This window comes from Pleurodeles waltl, chromosome 12 (assembly GCF_031143425.1).
Source record: "Pleurodeles waltl isolate 20211129_DDA chromosome 12, aPleWal1.hap1.20221129, whole genome shotgun sequence".
Classification (NCBI taxonomy): Eukaryota; Metazoa; Chordata; class Amphibia; order Caudata; family Salamandridae; genus Pleurodeles; species Pleurodeles waltl.
Genome location: NC_090451.1, coordinates 664,853,690 through 664,871,658, shown reverse-complemented (window position 1 = coordinate 664,871,658; position 17,969 = coordinate 664,853,690). Strand labels below are relative to the sequence as shown.

The 17,969-nt window shown below is 48.8% G+C and overlaps 1 protein-coding gene across 4 annotated transcripts in view; it reads left to right on the top strand.

The window, feature by feature from the left end:
* GON4L (gon-4 like) overlaps positions 1 to 17,969 on the top strand; it is a 393,663-nt gene that overhangs the window by 274,272 nt on the left and 101,422 nt on the right. For all 4 annotated transcript variants that reach the window (XM_069218468.1, XM_069218469.1, XM_069218466.1 and 1 more), the window contains one exon: positions 2,150 to 2,331. In XM_069218468.1, the coding sequence (XP_069074569.1) occupies positions 2,150 to 2,331 (182 nt within the window). The remainder of the gene's footprint in view (positions 1 to 2,149; positions 2,332 to 17,969) is intronic.

Genomic DNA, 17,969 nt, shown 5'->3' with positions numbered 1-17,969 from the left:
CTTCTCCTTTAACTTATGCTAAGCATTTGCCAAGATGCAGCCCCCAGAAGGGTTGAGGACTTAGTCCACCAGGGCCAATGCTGCTACCACTGCTTTGACAATTGGAGTACCTCTTCCGGACATTTGTCAGGCTCTGACGAAGGCGTCAGTGTACGTTTACATAGCAATTTTGCCTTGATAGCCAGGTCCGATGTGAAAGGCATTTTGCCCATTCGGTCGTGCAGGACATTTTGGTCTGAACTCATTCCACAGACTCTCCACATACAATGGTACTGGTTTGATATCTGTTCTAAAGGTGAGGAACCTGTGGTTAGAAGCGTCCATCAGAATGAAAAGTTACCTACCATCAGTAATGCTCTTTTAGTGGTTATTCTAACTACAGATTTTTCTCTGCCCTCCTACCTCCTATTTAAAGGTCATCTTTCCCATCTAAAAAAGGTCCCAATCTAGAGATCTGTACACTGGTACCTCTTGCTAGGTGTTTGGCTCCTTGTCTGTGGCATCAGACAGAGTGAAAAAATAAACTGACATCAGTGCATTGGGGGTAGTGGTGCCTCTCAGTCACTTCCAGGATGGAACAAAGTCAGCATGGAGCCCCACAGAGCTACTTACTGACATGAGAGAGCACTGCTGTGAAAAAGACTCTGACCCAGTTTGGTGCCTGAGGATTACTATAAAAGTGATTAATCTGTGATTAGAATATCCATAAAAAAGAACGTTCCTAAAGACAGTAACTTGTTATTTATTCACTTACCTCATGTCTATCCTAATCCTCCCCATCTTCCTCTTAGTCTATCCCTATTCCCTCTCTTCCTTCTTCTTTGCTCATTCCACCCACCTCCGACCAAAGCCAGATTTTTTCAGTTCCCATTTAACAATTTTTTTTTTTTTTTTTCCTACAGTCTCACTCTTTTTACCCCCTTAAATTATTTTTCCCCCTCCGGCCACAATGATTCCATAACTTTCTTGTTCCTACCTTCCTAAATTCTCCTTGTTAATCTACGGCTGCCCCTCCCTCCCTGCCATTCTTCTTCACTCTGTTTCTTTCTTCTTTAAAACTTATCTGTTTTCATCCTATGCCATCTGCGACTGACCTTCCTGTTACTCTTCCTAATCAAGCTGGTCTAGCTATCACTGGGTGGATTGAATCGAGTCTTGTTGGTTTCAGTTCTGGCCTTCTTTTTGCCACTCCTCCATCAGCTTGCACGGTTCCTGAGCTGATCTGTTACATAGATCAGCTGTTAATTCTTTTACCACAGTCTTCCCCCACTGTAGGAAAGTGCCCCTTTTTCACAAGGTCACCCCCACTTTTTGCCCGGTACCTGATGCTGTTTTGACTGAAAGTGCACTGGGTTCCTGCTAACCAGGTACCCAGTACACTGTGGAGGGGTAAGAGGAAGATTTTGTCTGTCCGACCTCCCTGTAACTATATATTCACACTAGAGGACAGAAAAATATACCTGGTGTAGAAAACCTATGATGAAGCATGCCACAAATTGTGGGTGAGGGCCGTTTTTTACACATAGGTGTCGAACCCTCTGGGTTTCTACACCAGGTATATTTTTCTGTCCTCTAGTGTGAATAACCAGGTACCCAGTGTCTGATCTCTTTTTCTAAAAGTGTGCAATTGTTCCCCAATTGGCAAAACGTTCGGCACCCCTGTAAGTCCCTAGAAAATGGTTCCCCTCGTACTTAGGGCATGGGTACCAAAGAGGGGTCCCCAGAGGCTGCAGCATGTATTGTGCCACCCTCAGGGACCCCTCACCTAGCACATGCACACTACTATTGGAGGCTGCGTTTCTTTTTGGAGCTAAAATTGAAAACACAACATGACACACAGCCTGTGTGCCATGTCCCCTAACACTGTATGTAATATATGTAAGTCACCTCTACAGCAGGGCTTAATCCTCTAAGGCAGGATGCAATATAATACATGTGAGGACATATCTGTAAGAGCAGTTTTGAGCCTTTAGTAATTCACATCTTCTCCTTCCAATTGTTAAGATTTTTGAACCTCATGTTTCCATACAGTCTACCCCGTTCCCCTAGTTTGTCTGTTTTCTATTCACATTTTTTCTTCCTGCTGGCGTTTTTAAGTGGGCCTTTTTGTAACTCTGCCAATATATATATATATTTTTTTTTTATCCAGCTGAACGTGCCAAAGGTGCTAGTAAAGGAAGGAACTCTCATCGCACCCGAAGCCAACGAGGCCGAGCACGAATGAGCAAGGACACTGCCAAGCTGCTGCTGCTTTGTGATGAGAACATTCTGCTGAGAGATCCCTTGCGGGAGCAGAAAGACATGGCATTTGCTCAGGCTTACCTCTCTAGGGTAAGAAATAGTGACAGTTCTGTAGGAGGAAGCCTGTTGTTTTTTGTAGGATTCCACATTCTTGACTCATGTTAGAAAGAATGAAAAGAGCACTAGAAAATTCAAATGGAATGAACTGCTGCACGGATAAAAGATTTGTCCTCTCATCCAGGTTGCATCTTTGGCCCCATATTGCCAATTCGCACACAATTTTGGATCGTTTTTCTCCTGGTCAGCAGCTCTGGCCACCAGAAACATTTTCTTCTTGCCTCCTTGTCACTACAGGGGCTCTTTTTATTGGGAGCATACTCTCTGCACCAGAGCTGCCATCTGCCTGGCCCCTAGTGCTCTGTCTTGCTTGACTTGTGGTGGCGTTGTGAGGAGCATCTCCATGTCCAACCAAAAGAACACCATCCCTGCCATATTTCCCAGGCCACATGGCTTTGTCTTGCAGGGCACCTGTGTTTCAGCTGAGTCATGGCTAACCTTCCCACAAAACCAATCCACAGACATATTAGGGAAACTTTGCAGGATCTCTCTACAGGTCCATTCCCACAACTGTTCTTTGGGGCATATTAGTGGCCCACCACCACTGGTGCTGTAGAGATCTGTCCAAGTCCTAGGAACAGGTGTAGTCAAAGTCCTTCAGTTCATTCTTGCATATGCATCAGGTGGCCTCTCCTTCCAGCTGGACATTCTTTATCCATTGTACCTCCCAGGTCACGTATCTTCTCTCTGTCTCCTTTGTGTAGGGATTTATTAGTGGGGTGTTAAACTTCTAAAAGGCAGACATCCATGGCATATCCTAGGGTGCCACATCATCACTGCAGTGTCTCAACCCTCCTTAACATAATTTTGGGACATTCTAATGTGTTGACCTCAAGTAGTCTGTTGAAAGAGCTTCCCTGATAGCCTTGACGCTGCCCCTAGACAGCACATTTGCCTGGCCCCTTCCCACCAAACCTTCAAAAGGGGAGTCTCTACTTTGTTTGGCTAAGCTCTCCTCCTTTGTTTACGTGGCCCTTGGCTGTCCCACCCTATGTTCAGTGTCACAAGCTAATCAACAGATGTAGATTTCCTCCCCACCGCTTCCTTTCCCAGGATCTGGATCAACCACTGTTATTGCCTCTGTCTTATGGGGAGTCCTCTGATCCTCCTGCTGGACAGCAGAGTAATAAACTTGGCCCAGTAGAAAGGACAAACTCCTGAAATCTGACTATGAACTGAGCCAGGAAAAATTAGGATTCCTAAGGTGTCATAAGGAGTCTAGATATGAATTACAGCACTGTGGATCTACACTCTGACGGATGTTTACCCCTAGATTGATACCTCCCTTGACCCTCTAGGCCTAAGCGGGGTGAAACTGTACTTTCATGCAGATTTTGCCAAAAATTTGTAATACAGTTTAAGGACCACAGAACCAATAGTAAGCACTACAGACATAAACTATGAATTCCGACTCACATTATAAGGCTGCTTTAGGTCAGTACCAATCCTCCAAGAGTCCCTTGTGCAACAAGCAACCTGTGCATGGATACTGAGTTCCGAAAGACAGTCTCACATGTGCAGCCTGCACACTTGTGCGTTCACGTATTTATGTGTAACTAACTCAGAGCCTCTTGCCCTCTGTGTGCCGTAGTGGCCTTATCTTGAAAGGCTGAAACTGTCATTTAGCACTCTCAATACATTTACCATGAATTTACATTGAGTGAAATTCAAATAGTGAGGATAACCTATGGTAAAAGTCCATAAACCGGGTTGTCATGTGCAAAACACCCAGGGAGATTAAGTGGGTGTTACCCACTTTGCAACAAATAACAATAATCCTGTTTGTAACACCGAGCACCTATACCATTTGCAAGGGTCACCACTCTTCCATGTAGCTGGTCAATTCCTGCATGCTGTCCCAAAGCTAGTCAGAATCTAGAGTTGTCCACCAATACGGATTCCCTGAAGTCATTTTTAACATTCCATAGATCATCATACTGTCTGATTCACAGAAGAGCATTCAAATAGTGTAGGAAGTTGGCTCTGTATGTGCTATTTCAAAGTAAGGAATAGCATGCACAGAGTCCAAGGGTTCCCCTTAGAGGTAAAATAGTGGTAAAAATAGATAATACTAATGCTCTATTTTGTGGTAGTGTGGTCGAGCAGTAGGCTTATCCAAGGAGTAGTGTTAAGCATTTGTTGTACATACACATAGACAATAAATGAGGTACACACACTCAGAGACAAATCCAGCCAATAGGTTTTGTATAGAAAAATATATTTTCTTAGTTTATTTTAAGAACCACAGGTTCAAATTTAACATGTAATATCTTGTTTGAAAGGTATTGCAGGTAAGTACATTAGGAACTTTGAATCATTTCAATTGCATGTATACTTTTCAAGTTATTCACAAATAGCTATTTTAAAAGTGGACACAGTGCAATTTTCACAGTTCCTGGGGGAGGTAAGTTTTTGTTAGTTTTACCAGGTAAGTAAGACACTTACAGGGTTCAGTTCTTGGTCCAAGGTAGCCCACCGTTGGGGGTTCAGAGCAACCCCAAAGTTACCACACCAGCAGCTCAGGGCCGGTCAGGTGCAGAGTTCAAAGTGGTGCCCAAAACGCATAGGCTTCAATGGAGAGAAGGGGGTGCCCCGGTTCCAGTCTGCCAGCAGGTAAGTACCCGCGTCTTCGGAGGGCAGACCAGGGGGGTTTTGTAGGGCACCGGGGGGGACACAAGCCCACACAGAAATTTCACCCTCAGCGGCGCGGGGGCGGCCGGGTGCAGTGTTAGAACAAGCGTCGGGTTCGCAATGGAAGTCAATGAGAGATCAAGGGATCTCTTCAGCGCTGCAGGCAGGCAAGGGGGGGCTTCCTCGGGGAAACCTCCACTTGGGCAAGGGAGAGGGACTCCTGGGGGTCACTTCTGCAGTGAAAGTCCGGTCCTTCAGGTCCTGGAGGCTGCGGGTGCAGGGTCTTTTCCAGGCGTCGGGACTTAGGTTTCAGAGAGTCGCGGTCAGGGGAAGCCTCGGGATTCCCTCTGCAGGCGGCGCTGTGGGGGCTCAGGGGGGACAGGTTTTGGTACTGACAGTCGTAGAGTAGTCCGGGGGTCCTCCCTGAGGTGTTGGTTCTCCACCAGCCGAGTCGGGGTCGCCGGGTGCAGTGTTGCAAGTCTCACGCTTCTTGCGGGGAGATTGCAGGGTTCTTTAAAGCTGCTCCTTTGGATAAAGTTGCAGTCTTTTTGGAGCAGGTCCGCTGTCCTCAGGAGTTTCTTGTCGTCGTCGAAGCAGGGCAGTCTTCAGAGATCGCTGGTCCCTTTGGAAGGCGTCGCTGGAGCAGAGTTCTTTGGAAGGCAGGAGACAGGCCGGTGAGTTTCTGGAGCCAAGGCAGTTGTTGTCTTCTGGTCTTCCACTGCAGGGGTTTTCAGCTAGGCAGTCCTCCTTCTTGTTGTTGCAGGAATCTAAATTCTTAGGTTCAGGGAAGCCCTTAAATACTAAATTTAAGGGCGTGTTTAGGTCTGGGGGGTTAGTAGCCAATGGCTACTAGCCCTGAGGGTGGGTACACCCTCTTTGTGCCTCCTCCCAAGGGGAGGGGGTCACATTCCTATCCCTATTGGGGGAATCCTCCTTCTACAAGATGGAGGATTTCTAAAAGTCAGAGTCACCTCAGCTCAGGACACCTTAGGGGCTGTCCTGACTGGCCAGTGACTCCTCCTTGTTTTTCTCATTATCTCTCCTGGACTTGCCGCCAAAAGTGGGGGCTGGGTCCAGGAGGCGGGCATCTCCACTAGCTGGAGTGCCCTGGGGCATTGTAACACGAAGCTTGAGTGTAGGAAGTTGGCTCTGTATGTGCTATTTCAAAGTAAGGAATAGCATGCACAGAGTCCAAGGGTTCCCCTTAGAGGTAAAATAGTGGTAAAAAGAGATAATACTAATGCTCTATTTTGTGGTAGTGTGGTCGAGCAGTAGGCTTATCCAAGGAGTAGTGTTAAGCATTTGTTGTACATACACATAGACAATAAATGAGGTACACACACTCAGAGACAAATCCAGCCAATAGGTTTTGTTATAGAAAAATATCTTTTCTTAGTTTATTTTAAGAACCACAGGTTCAAATTCTACATGTAATATCTCATTTGAAAGGTATTGCAGGTAAGTACTTTAGGAACTTTAAATCATAAAAATTGCATGTATACTTTACAAGTTATTGACAAATAGCTATTTTAAAAGTGGACACTTAGTGCAATTTTCACAGTTCCTGGGGGAGGTAAGTTTTTGTTAGTTTTACCAGGTAAGTAAGACACTTACAGGGTTCAGTTCTTGGTCCAAGGTAGCCCACCGTTGGGGGTTCAGAGCAACCCCAAAGTCACCACACCAGCAGCTCAGGGCCGGTCAGGTGCAGAGTTCAAAGCGGTGCCCAAAACGCATAGGCTAGAATGGAGAGAACGGGGTGCCCCGGTTCCGGTCTGCTTGCAGGTAAGTACCCGCGTCTTCGGAGGGCAGACCAGGGGGGTTTTGTAGGGCACCGGGGGGGACACAAGCCCACACAGGAATTTCACCCTCAGCAGCGCAGGGGCGGCCGGGTGCAGTGTAGAAACAAGCGTCGGGTTTGTAGTGTTAGTCTATGGGAGATCTCGGGATCTCTTCAGCGCTGCAGGCAGGCAAGGGGGGGGTTCCTCGGGGAAACCTCCACTTGGGCAAGGGAGAGGGACTCCTGGGGGTCACTTCTCCAGGGAAAGTCCGGTCCTTCAGGTCCTGGGGGCTGCGGGTGCAGGGTCTCTCCCAGGCGTCGGGACTTAGGATTCAAAGAGTCGCGGTCAGGGGAATCCTCGGGATTCCCTCTGCAGGCGGCGCTGTGGGGGCTCAGGGGGGACAGGTTTTGGTACTCACAGTATCAGAGTAGTCCTGGGGTCCCTCCTGAGGTGTTGGATCTCCACCAGCCGAGTCGGGGTCGCCGGGTGCAGTGTTGCAAGTCTCACGCTTCTTGCGGGGAGCTTGCAGGGTTCTTTCAAGGCTGCTGGAAACAAAGTTGCAGCCTTTCTTGGAGCAGGTCCGCTGTCCTCGGGAGTTTCTTGTCTTTTCGAAGCAGGGGCAGTCCTCAGAGGATGTCGAGGTCGCTGGTCCCTTTGGAAGGCGTCGCTGGAGCAGGATCTTTGGAAGGCAGGAGACAGGCCGGTGAGTTTCTGGAGCCAAGGCAGTAGTCGTCTTCTGGTCTTCCTCTGCAGGGGTTTTCAGCTAGGCAGTCCTTCTTCTTGTAGTTGCAGGAATCTCATTTTCTAGGGTTCAGGGTAGCCCTTAAATACTAAATTTAAGGGCGTGTTTAGGTCTGGGGGGTTAGTAGCCAATGGCTACTAGCCCTGAGGGTGGGTACACCCTCTTTGTGTCTCCTCCCAAGGGGAGGGGGTCACAATCCTAACCCTATTGGGGGAATCCTCCATCTGCAAGATGGAGGATTTCTAAAAGTTAGAGTCACCTCAGCTCAGGACACCTTAGGGGCTGTCCTGACTGGCCAGTGACTCCTCCTTGTTATTCTCATTATTTTCTCTGGCCTTGCCGCCAAAAGTGGGGGCCGGGCCGGAGGGGGCGGGCAACTCCACTAGCTGGAGTGTCCTGCGGTGCTGTGACAAAGGGGTGAGCCTTTGAGGCTCACCGCCAGGTGTTACAGCTCCTGCCTGGGGGAGGTGTTAGCATCTCCACCCAGTGCAGGCTTTGTTACTGGCCTCAGAGTGACAAAGGCACTCTCCCCATGGGGCCAGCAACATGTCTCTAGTGTGGCAGGCTGCTGGAACTAGTCAGCCTACACAGATAGTCGGTTAAGTTTCAGGGGGCACCTCTAAGGTGCCCTCTGGGGTGTATTTTGCAATAAAATGTACACTGGCATCAGTGTGCATTTATTGTGCTGAGAAGTTTGATACCAAACTTCCCAGTTTTCAGTGTAGCCATCATGGTGCTGTGGAGTTCGTGTTTGACAGACTCCCAGACCATATACTCTTATGGCTACCCTGCACTTACAATGTCTAAGGTTTTGTTTAGACACTGTAGGGGTACCATGCTCATGCACTGGTACCCTCACCTATGGTATAGTGCACCCTGCCTTAGGGCTGTAAGGCCTGCTAGAGGGGTGTCTTACCTATACTGCATAGGCAGTGAGAGGCTGGCATGGCACCCTGAGGGGAGTGCCATGTCGACTTACTCGTTTTGTCCTCACTAGCACACACAAGCTGGCAAGCAGTGTGTCTGTGCTGAGTGAGAGGTCCCCAGGGTGGCATAAGACATGCTGCAGCCCTTAGAGACCTTCCTTGGCATCAGGGCCCTTGGTACCAGAAGTACCAGTTACAAGGGACTTATCTGGATGCCAGGGTCTGCCAATTGTGGATACAAAAGTACAGGTTAGGGAAAGAACACTGGTGCTGGGGCCTGGTTAGCAGGCCTCAGCACACTTTCAATTTTAAACATAGCATCAGCAAAGGCAAAAAGTCAGGGGGCAACCATGCCAAGGAGGCATTTCCTTACACAACCCCCCCCCCAAACGAAAGAGGATGAGACTAACCTTTCCCAAGAGTGTCTTCATTTTCTAAGTGGAAGAACCTGGAAAGGCCATCTGCATTGGCATGGGCAGTCCCAGGTCTGTGTTCCACTATAAAGTCCATTCCCTGTAGGGAGATGGACCACCTCAACAGTTTAGGATTTTCCCCTTTCATTTGCATCAGCCATTTGAGAGGTCTGTGGTCAGTTTGAACTAGGAAGTGAGTCCCAAAGAGGTATGGTCTCAGCTTCTTCAGGGACCAAACCACAGCAAAGGCCTCCCTCTCAATGGCACTCCAACGCTGCTCCCTGGGGAGTAACCTCCTGCTAATGAAAGCAACAGGCTGGTCAAGGCCATCATCATTTGTTTGGGACAAAACTGCCCCATCCCATGTTCAGAGGCATCAGTCTGCACAATGAACTGCTTAGAATAATCTGGAGCTTTTAGAACTGGTGCTGAGCACATTGCTTGTTTCAGGGTGTCAAAGGCCTGTTGGCATTCCACAGTCCAGTTCACTTTCTTGGGCATTTTCTTGGAGGTGAGTTCAGTGAGGGCTGTCACAATGGATCCATATCCCTTCACAAACCTCCTGTAATACCCAGTCAAGCCAAGGAATGCCCTGACTTGAGTCTGGGTTTTTGGAGCTACCCAGTCCAGAATAGTCTGGATCTTGGGTTGGAGTGGCTGAACTTGGCCTCCACCTACAAGGTGGCCCAAGTAAACCACAGTTCCCTGCCCTATCTGGCATTTGGATGCCTTGATAGAGAGGCCTGCAGATTGCAGAGCCTTCAAAACCTTCTTCAGGTGGACCAGGTGATCCTGCCAGGTGGAGCTAAAGACAGCAATATCATCAAGATAAGCTGTGCTAAAGGACTCCAAGCCAGCAAGGACTTGATTCACCAACCTTTGGAAGGTGGCAGGGGCATTCTTTAAACCAAAGGGCATAACAGTAAACTGATAATGCCCATCAGGTGTGGAGAATGCTGTTTTCTCTTTTGCTCCAGGTGCCATTTTTATTTGCCAGTACCCTGCTGTCAAGTCAAAGGTACTTAAGAATTTGGCAGCACCTAATTTATCTATGAGCTCATCAGCTCTTGGAATTGGATGAGCATCTGTCTTGGTGACAGAATTGAGCCCTCTGTAGTCCACACAAAACCTCATCTCTTTCTTTCCATCTTTGGTGTGAGGTTTGGGGACTAAGACCACTGGGCTAGCCCAGGGGCTGTCAGAGCGCTCAATTACTCCCAATTCCAGCATCTTGTGGACTTCCACCTTGATGCTTTCCTTAACATGGTCAGATTGTCTAAAGATTTTGTTCTTGACAGGCATGCTGTCTCCTGTGTCCACATCATGGGTACACAGGTGTGTCTGACCAGGGGTTAAGGAGAAGAGTTCAGGAAACTGTTGTAGGACTCTCCTACAATCAGCTTGCTGTTGGCCAGAGAGGGTGTCTGAGTAGATCACTCCATCTACTGTGCCATCTTTTGGGTCTGATGACAGAAGATCAGGGAGAGGTTCACTCTCTGCCTCCTGATCCTCATCTGTTACCATCAACAGATTCACATCAGCCCTGTCATGGAAGAGCTTAAGGCGGTTCACATGGATCACCCTCTTGGGGCTCCTGCTTGTGCCCAGGTCCACCAGGTAGGTGACCTGACTCTTCCTTTCTAGCACTGGGTAAGGGCCACTCCATTTGTCCTGGAGTGCCCTGGGAGCCACAGGCTCCAGAACCCAGACTTTCTGCCCTGGTTGGAACTCAACCAGTGCAGCCTTTTGGTCATACCAAAACTTCTGGAGCTGTTGGCTGGCCTCAAGGTTTTTGGTTGCCTTTTCCATGTACTCCGCCATTCTAGAGCGAAGGCCAAGTACATAGTCCACTATGTCTTGTTTAGGCTCATGAAGAGGTCTCTCCCAGCCTTCTTTAACAAGAGCAAGTGGTCCCCTTACAGGATGACCAAACAGAAGTTCAAAGGGTGAGAATCCTACTCCCTTCTGTGGCACCTCTCTGTAAGCGAAAAGCAGACATGGCAAGAGGACATCCCATCTCCTTTTGAGTTTTTCTGGGAGCCCCATGATCATGCCTTTTAATGTCTTGTTGAATCTCTCAACCAAGCCATTAGTTTGTGGATGGTAAGGTGTAGTGAATTTATAAGTCACTCCACACTCATTCCACATATGTTTCAGGTATGCTGACATGAAGTTGGTACCTCTGTCAGACACCACCTCCTTAGGGAAACCCACTCTGGTAAAGATACCAATGAGGGCCTTGGCTACTGCAGGGGCAGTAGTCGACCTAAGGGGAATAGCTTCAGGATACCTAGTAGCATGATCCACTACTACCAGGATATACATATTTCCTGAGGCTGTGGGAGGTTCCAGTGGACCAACTATGTCCACACCCACTCTTTCAAAGGGGACCCCCACCACTGGAAGTGGAATGAGGGGGGCCTTTGGGTGCCCACCTGTCTTACCACTGGCTTGACAGGTGGGGCAGGAGAGGCAAAACTCCTTAACCATGTTGGACATATTGGGCCAGTAGAAGTGGTTGACTAACCTCTCCCACGTCTTGGTTTGTCCCAAATGTCCAGCAAGGGGAATGTCATGGGCCAATGTTAGGATGAACTCTCTGAACAGCTGAGGCACTACCACTCTCCTAGTGGCACCAGGTTTGGGGTCTCTGGCCTCAGTGTACAGGAGTCCATCTTCCCAATAGACCCTATGTGTTCCATTTTTCTTGCCCTTGGACTCTTCAGCAGCTTGCTGCCTAAGGCCTTCAAGAGAGGGACAGGTTTCTTGTCCCTTACACAGCTCCTCCCTTGAGGGTCCCCCTGGGCCTAAGAGCTCAACCTGTTAAGGTTCAAGCCCCAAAGGCTCAGTTCCCTCATAGGGCAGAACTTCTTCCTGAGAAGAGAGGTTCCCTTTCTTTTGCTGTGTTGCAGTTGGTTTCCCAACTGACTTTCCTGTTCTCTTGGTAGGCTGGGCCATTCTTCCAGACTCCAGCTCTACTTATTCACCCTGTGCCTTGCATTGTGCTCTTGTTTTCACACACACCAGTTCAGGGATACCCAGCATTGCTGCATGGGTTTTTAGTTCTACCTCAGCCCATGCTGAGGACTCCAGGTCATTTTCAAGCAGACAGTCCACTGGGATATTTGAGGAGACCACCACCTGTTTCAGGCCATTGACCCCTCCCCATTCTAAAGTAACCATTGCCATGGGATGTACTTTTCTCTGATTGTCAGCGTTGGTGACTGTGTAAGTTTTTCCAGTCAGGTATTGGCCAGGGGAAACCAGTTTCTCTGTCACCATGGTGACACTGGCACCTGTATCCCTCAGGCCCTCTATTCTAGTCCCATTAATTAAGAGTTGCTGTCTGTATTTTTGCATGTTAGGCGGCCAGACAGCTAGTGTGGCTAAATCCACCCCACCCTCAGAAACTAGAGTAGCCTCAGTGTGGACCCTGATTTGCTCTGGGCACACTGTTGATCCCACTTGGAGACTAGCCATACCAGTGTTACCTGGATGGGAGTTTGGAGTGGAACCTTTCTTGGGACAGGCCTTGTCTCCAGTTTGGTGTCCATGCTGTTTACAGCTATGACACCAGGCCTTTTTGGGATCAAAGTTTTTACCCTTGTACCCATTGTTTTGTGAAGAGGCTCTGGGCCCACCCTCCTGTGCAGGTTTTTGGGGGCCTGTAGAAGACTCTTAACTATTTTTAGTTTTGGTTGTCTCATCACTCTTCCCCTGGGGAGTCTTTGTGACCCCTTTCTTTTGGTCACCCCCTGTTGAAGTCTTGGACACCCTTGTCTTGACCCAATGGTCTGCCTTCTTTCCCAATTCTTGGGGAGAAATTGGTCCTAGGTCTACCAGATGCTGATGCAGTTTATCATTGAAACAATTACTTAACAGGTGTTCTTTCACAAATAAATTGTGCAGCCCATCATAATTACTTACACCACTGCCTTGAATCCAACCATCTAGTGTTTTCACTGAGTAGACTACAAAGTCAACCCAGGTCTGGCTCGAGGATTTTTGAGCCCCCCTGAATCTAATCCTATACTCCTCAGTGGAGAATCCAAAGCCCTCAATCAGGGTACCCTTCATGAGGTCATAAGATTCTGCATCTTGTCCAGAGAGTGTGAGGAGTCTATCCCTACACTTTCCTGTGAACATTTCCCAAAGGAGAGCACCCCAGTGAGATCTGTTCACTTTTCTGGTTACACAAGCCCTCTCAAAAGCTGTGAACCATTTGGTGATGTCATCACCATCTTCATATTTAGTTACAATCCCTCTAGGGATTTTCAACATGTCAGGAGAATCTCTGACCCTATTTATGTTGCTGCCACCATTGATGGGTCCTAGGCCCATCTCTTGTCTTTCCCTCTCTATGGCTAGGATCTGTCTTTCCAAAGCCAATCTTTTGGCCATCCTGGCTAACTGGATGTCCTCTTCACTGGGGTTATCCTCAGTGATTTCAGAGGTGTTGGTCTCTCCTGTGAGGGAACCAGCATCTCTGACTATTATTTTTGGAGTCAGGGTTTGAGGGACCCTGTTCTCCCTAGATAGGACTGGTAGGGGGGAATTTTCCTCCAAGTCACTATCCTCTTCCTCTGAGTTGCCACCCTCAGAGGGGTTGGCCTTTTCAAACTCTGCCAAAAGCTCCTGGAGCTGTATTTTGGTAGGTTTGGGGCCCATTGTTATTTTCTTTATTTTACAGAGTGACCTTAGCTCCCTCATCTTAAGATGGAGGTAAGGTGTGGTGTCGAGTTCCACCACAGTCACATCTGTGCTAGACATTTTGCTTCTAAAAGTTGGAATACTTTTTAAGAATCTACAACTGGTTCTAGAATCTAATTCAAACTTTTACAAAATTTTAAACTCTAAAAGAAATGCTAAACAGGATCTAACACAAGGCCATAGCAGGTCTTTTAAGAATTTAGAAAACTTTTCAAATTGCAAAAATCAATTTCTAATGACAATTTTGGAATTTGTCGTGTGATCAGGTATTGGCTGAGTAGTCCAGCAAATGCAAAGTCTTGTACCCCACCGCTGATCCACCAATGTAGGAAGTTGGCTCTGTATGTGCTATTTCAAAGTAAGGAATAGCATGCACAGAGTCCAAGGGTTCCCCTTAGAGGTAAAATAGTGGTAAAAAGAGATAATACTAATGCTCTATTTTGTGGTAGTGTGGTCGAGCAGTAGGCTTATCCAAGGAGTAGTGTTAAGCATTTGTTGTACATACACATAGACAATAAATGAGGTACACACACTCAGAGACAAATCCAGCCAATAGGTTTTGTTATAGAAAAATATCTTTTCTTAGTTTATTTTAAGAACCACAGGTTCAAATTCTACATGTAATATCTCATTTGAAAGGTATTGCAGGTAAGTACTTTAGGAACTTTAAATCATAAAAATTGCATGTATACTTTACAAGTTATTGACAAATAGCTATTTTAAAAGTGGACACTTAGTGCAATTTTCACAGTTCCTGGGGGAGGTAAGTTTTTGTTAGTTTTACCAGGTAAGTAAGACACTTACAGGGTTCAGTTCTTGGTCCAAGGTAGCCCACCGTTGGGGGTTCAGAGCAACCCCAAAGTCACCACACCAGCAGCTCAGGGCCGGTCAGGTGCAGAGTTCAAAGCGGTGCCCAAAACGCATAGGCTAGAATGGAGAGAAGGGGGTGCCCCGGTTCCGGTCTGCTTGCAGGTAAGTACCCGCGTCTTCGGAGGGCAGACCAGGGGGGTTTTGTAGGGCACCGGGGGGGACACAAGCCCACACAGGAATTTCACCCTCAGCAGCGCGGGGGCGGCCGGGTGCAGTGTAGAAACAAGCGTCGGGTTTGTAGTGTTAGTCTATGGGAGATCTCGGGATCTCTTCAGCGCTGCAGGCAGGCAAGGGGGGGTTCCTCGGGGAAACCTCCACTTGGGCAAGGGAGAGGGACTCCTGGGGGTCACTTCTCCAGGGAAAGTCCGGTCCTTCAGGTCCTGGGGGCTGCGGGTGCAGGGTCTCTCCCAGGCATCGGGACTTAGGATTCAAAGAGTCGCGGTCAGGGGAAGCCTCGGGATTCCCTCTGCAGGCGGCGCTGTGGGGGCTCAGGGGGGACAGGTTTTGGTACTCACAGTATCAGAGTAGTCCTGGGGTCCCTCCTGAGGTGTTGGATCTTCACCAGCCGAGTCGGGGTCGCCGGGTGCAGTGTTGCAAGTCTCACGCTTCTTGCGGGGAGCTTGCAGGGTTCTTTCAAGGCTGCTGGAAACAAAGTTGCAGCCTTTCTTGGAGCAGGTCCGCTGTCCTCGGGAGTTTCTTGTCTTTTCGAAGCAGGGGCAGTCCTCAGAGGATGTCGAGGTCGCTGGTCCCTTTGGAAGGCGTCGCTGGAGCAGGATCTTTGGAAGGCAGGAGACAGGCCGGTGAGTTTCTGGAGCCAAGGCAGTAGTCGTCTTCTGGTCTTCCTCTGCAGGGGTTTTCAGCTAGGCAGTCCTTCTTCTTGTAGTTGCAGGAATCTCATTTTCTAGGGTTCAGGGTAGCCCTTAAATACTAAATTTAAGGGCGTGTTTAGGTCTGGGGGGTTAGTAGCCAATGGCTACTAGCCCTGAGGGTGGGTACACCCTCTTTGTGCCTCCTCCCAAGGGGAGGGGGTCACAATCCTAACCCTATTGGGGGAATCCTCCGTCTGCAAGATGGAGGATTTCTAAAAGTCAGAGTCACCTCAGCTCAGGACACCTTAGGGGCTGTCCTGACTGGCCAGTGACTCCTCCTTGTTTTTCTCATTATTTTCTCCGGCCTTGCCGCCAAAAGTGGGGCCTGGCCGGAGGGGGCGGGCAACTCCACTAGCTGGAGTGTCCTGCTGGGTTGGCACAAAGGAGGTGAGCCTTTGAGGCTCACCGCCAGGTGTGACAATTCCTGCCTGGGGGAGGTGTTAGCATCTCCACCCAGTGCAGGCTTTGTTACTGGCCTCAGAGTGACAAAGGCACTCTCCCCATGGGGCCAGCAACATGTCTCGGTTTGTGGCAGGCTGCTAGAACTAGTCAGCCTACACAGATAGTCGGTTAAGTTTCAGGGGGCACCTCTAAGGTGCCCTCTGGGGTGTATTTTACAATAAAATGTACACTGGCATCAGTGTGCATTTATTGTGCTGAGAAGTTTGATACCAAACTTCCCAGTTTTCAGTGTAGCCATTATGGTGCTGTGGAGTTCGTGTTTGACAGACTCCCAGACCATATACTCTTATGGCTACCCTGCACTTACAATGTCTAAGGTTTTGTTTAGACACTGTAGGGGTACCATGCTCATGCACTGGTACCCTCACCTATGGTATAGTGCACCCTGCCTTAGGGCTGTAAGGCCTGCTAGAGGGGTGTCTTACCTATACTGCATAGGCAGTGAGAGGCTGGCATGGCACCCTGAGGGGAGTGCCATGTCGACTTACTCGTTTTGTCCTCACTAGCACACACAAGCTGGCAAGCAGTGTGTCTGTGCTGAGTGAGAGGTCTCCAGGGTGGCATAAGACATGCTGCAGCCCTTAGAGACCTTCCTTGGCATCAGGGCCCTTGGTACTAGAAGTACCAGTTACAAGGGACTTATCTGAATGCCAGGGTGTGCCAATTGTGGATACAATGGTACATTTTAGGTGAAGGAACACTGGTGCTGGGGCCTGGTTAGCAGGGTCCCAGCACACTTCTCAGTCAAGTCAGCATCAGTATCAGGCAAAAAGTGGGGGGTAACTGCAACAGGGAGCCATTTCTTTACACAAGCCCCCCCCCAGCCCACAGGCCAGGAGACTCAGCCCAAGCTGGGAGAGTCTTCCTAGTCTGTCAGGCGAGGAAGAGTAGGAGAAATAGGCTGGTTAGTTGCAGGGCCTACTCTGCCTTACATCCTTCTGTTCAGGTCATTCCCTTTGGGGAACTGACCTACTTCCACAGTGATAGGACCTAGTCTGAATTGCCTCTTGTCTGCCTCTTCAATGTCTCCACCCATTCTTTCTATTTTGGTCTTAGAGGTATCCACCTCTGCTAACCTTATCTTGGCCAGGGTTACCCCTAGCTTACCCAGAGAGGTTACCCAGAGCTGGAGTAACCCCACCATGACTAATAGGGTCAGGGGGCCTAACTTGCTATTTGGCATGGGGTCAGACCACCATGCTAAGGATAGTGCAGCCATAAAGGCTAACACCCAGCAGAGGCCACTGACAGCTGTCAGTGCCCAGAACCACACCTTTAGCTCTTCACCTAAAAGGGAAGGGGCTAAGTTACAGGCTTCTTTGGGTTCAGGTTGCCTGTCTGCTGTATTGGAGTGGGGGGTTACCACATCTTGTAGTAAACACCCTTTTTCCACTCTTTCTTCTGTTAGCTGAGGAGCCACCCACTCAGGTTTAACAGTTGCCTGACTAGCCAGGACTTCTTGTGGGTCAGGTTGGACTTTATCAGGGCCATTTTTGGAGTTCTCCCCTACTGGAGCAGAATCTCCTTGGCTTGCTGTAACCTTGGCTAAAGGTTGTCCACCCCTCCTACTCTGTTTTCTTTTCTTCTTCTTCTGGGGCCTGCTTGCATTTACTGCAGAGGTAGGACTTCCAGAATCCTTGGGAGAGGACTGGCACTGGACCAGTTCCTCTCTTGGGCTCTGACTAACCTCTGGGTAGTCATTTCCAAGGAGACAATCAAGGGGGAGGTCTGTACTGACTACTACCCTTCTCCAGCTAAGAGTGCCACCCACTTCTATGGGCACTAAAGCCACAGGCCTCTTAGTGACCCTGTCTAGGCTAACTCTTACCCTGGCAGTCTCACCTGGGATGTACTGGTTTGAGAGCACCAGCCTGTCATGCACAATAGTGTGACTGGCACAAGTGTCTCTCAGGGCAGTGGTTGGGATTCCATTCACCAGTAGGTGGTGGAAGTGTCTACTTCCCTCTGGAATCTCCAACTCACCTGTTGGGCCCTGTTTCCAGTTGAAGGCTAGGAGGACCTCCTCATCTGAGGAGTCATCTCCCATGGCTACACTGGTTACCCCAGGAATTTTGTTCTGGGGTTTGTTTTTGGGACAAGAAGTGTCCTTGGTGTGGTGCCCAGACTGTTTACAGTTGTGGCACCAGGCCTTAGTGGCATCCCAGTTCTTACCCTGGTACCCACCTTTGTTTTGGGTTGTGTCTTGGGGC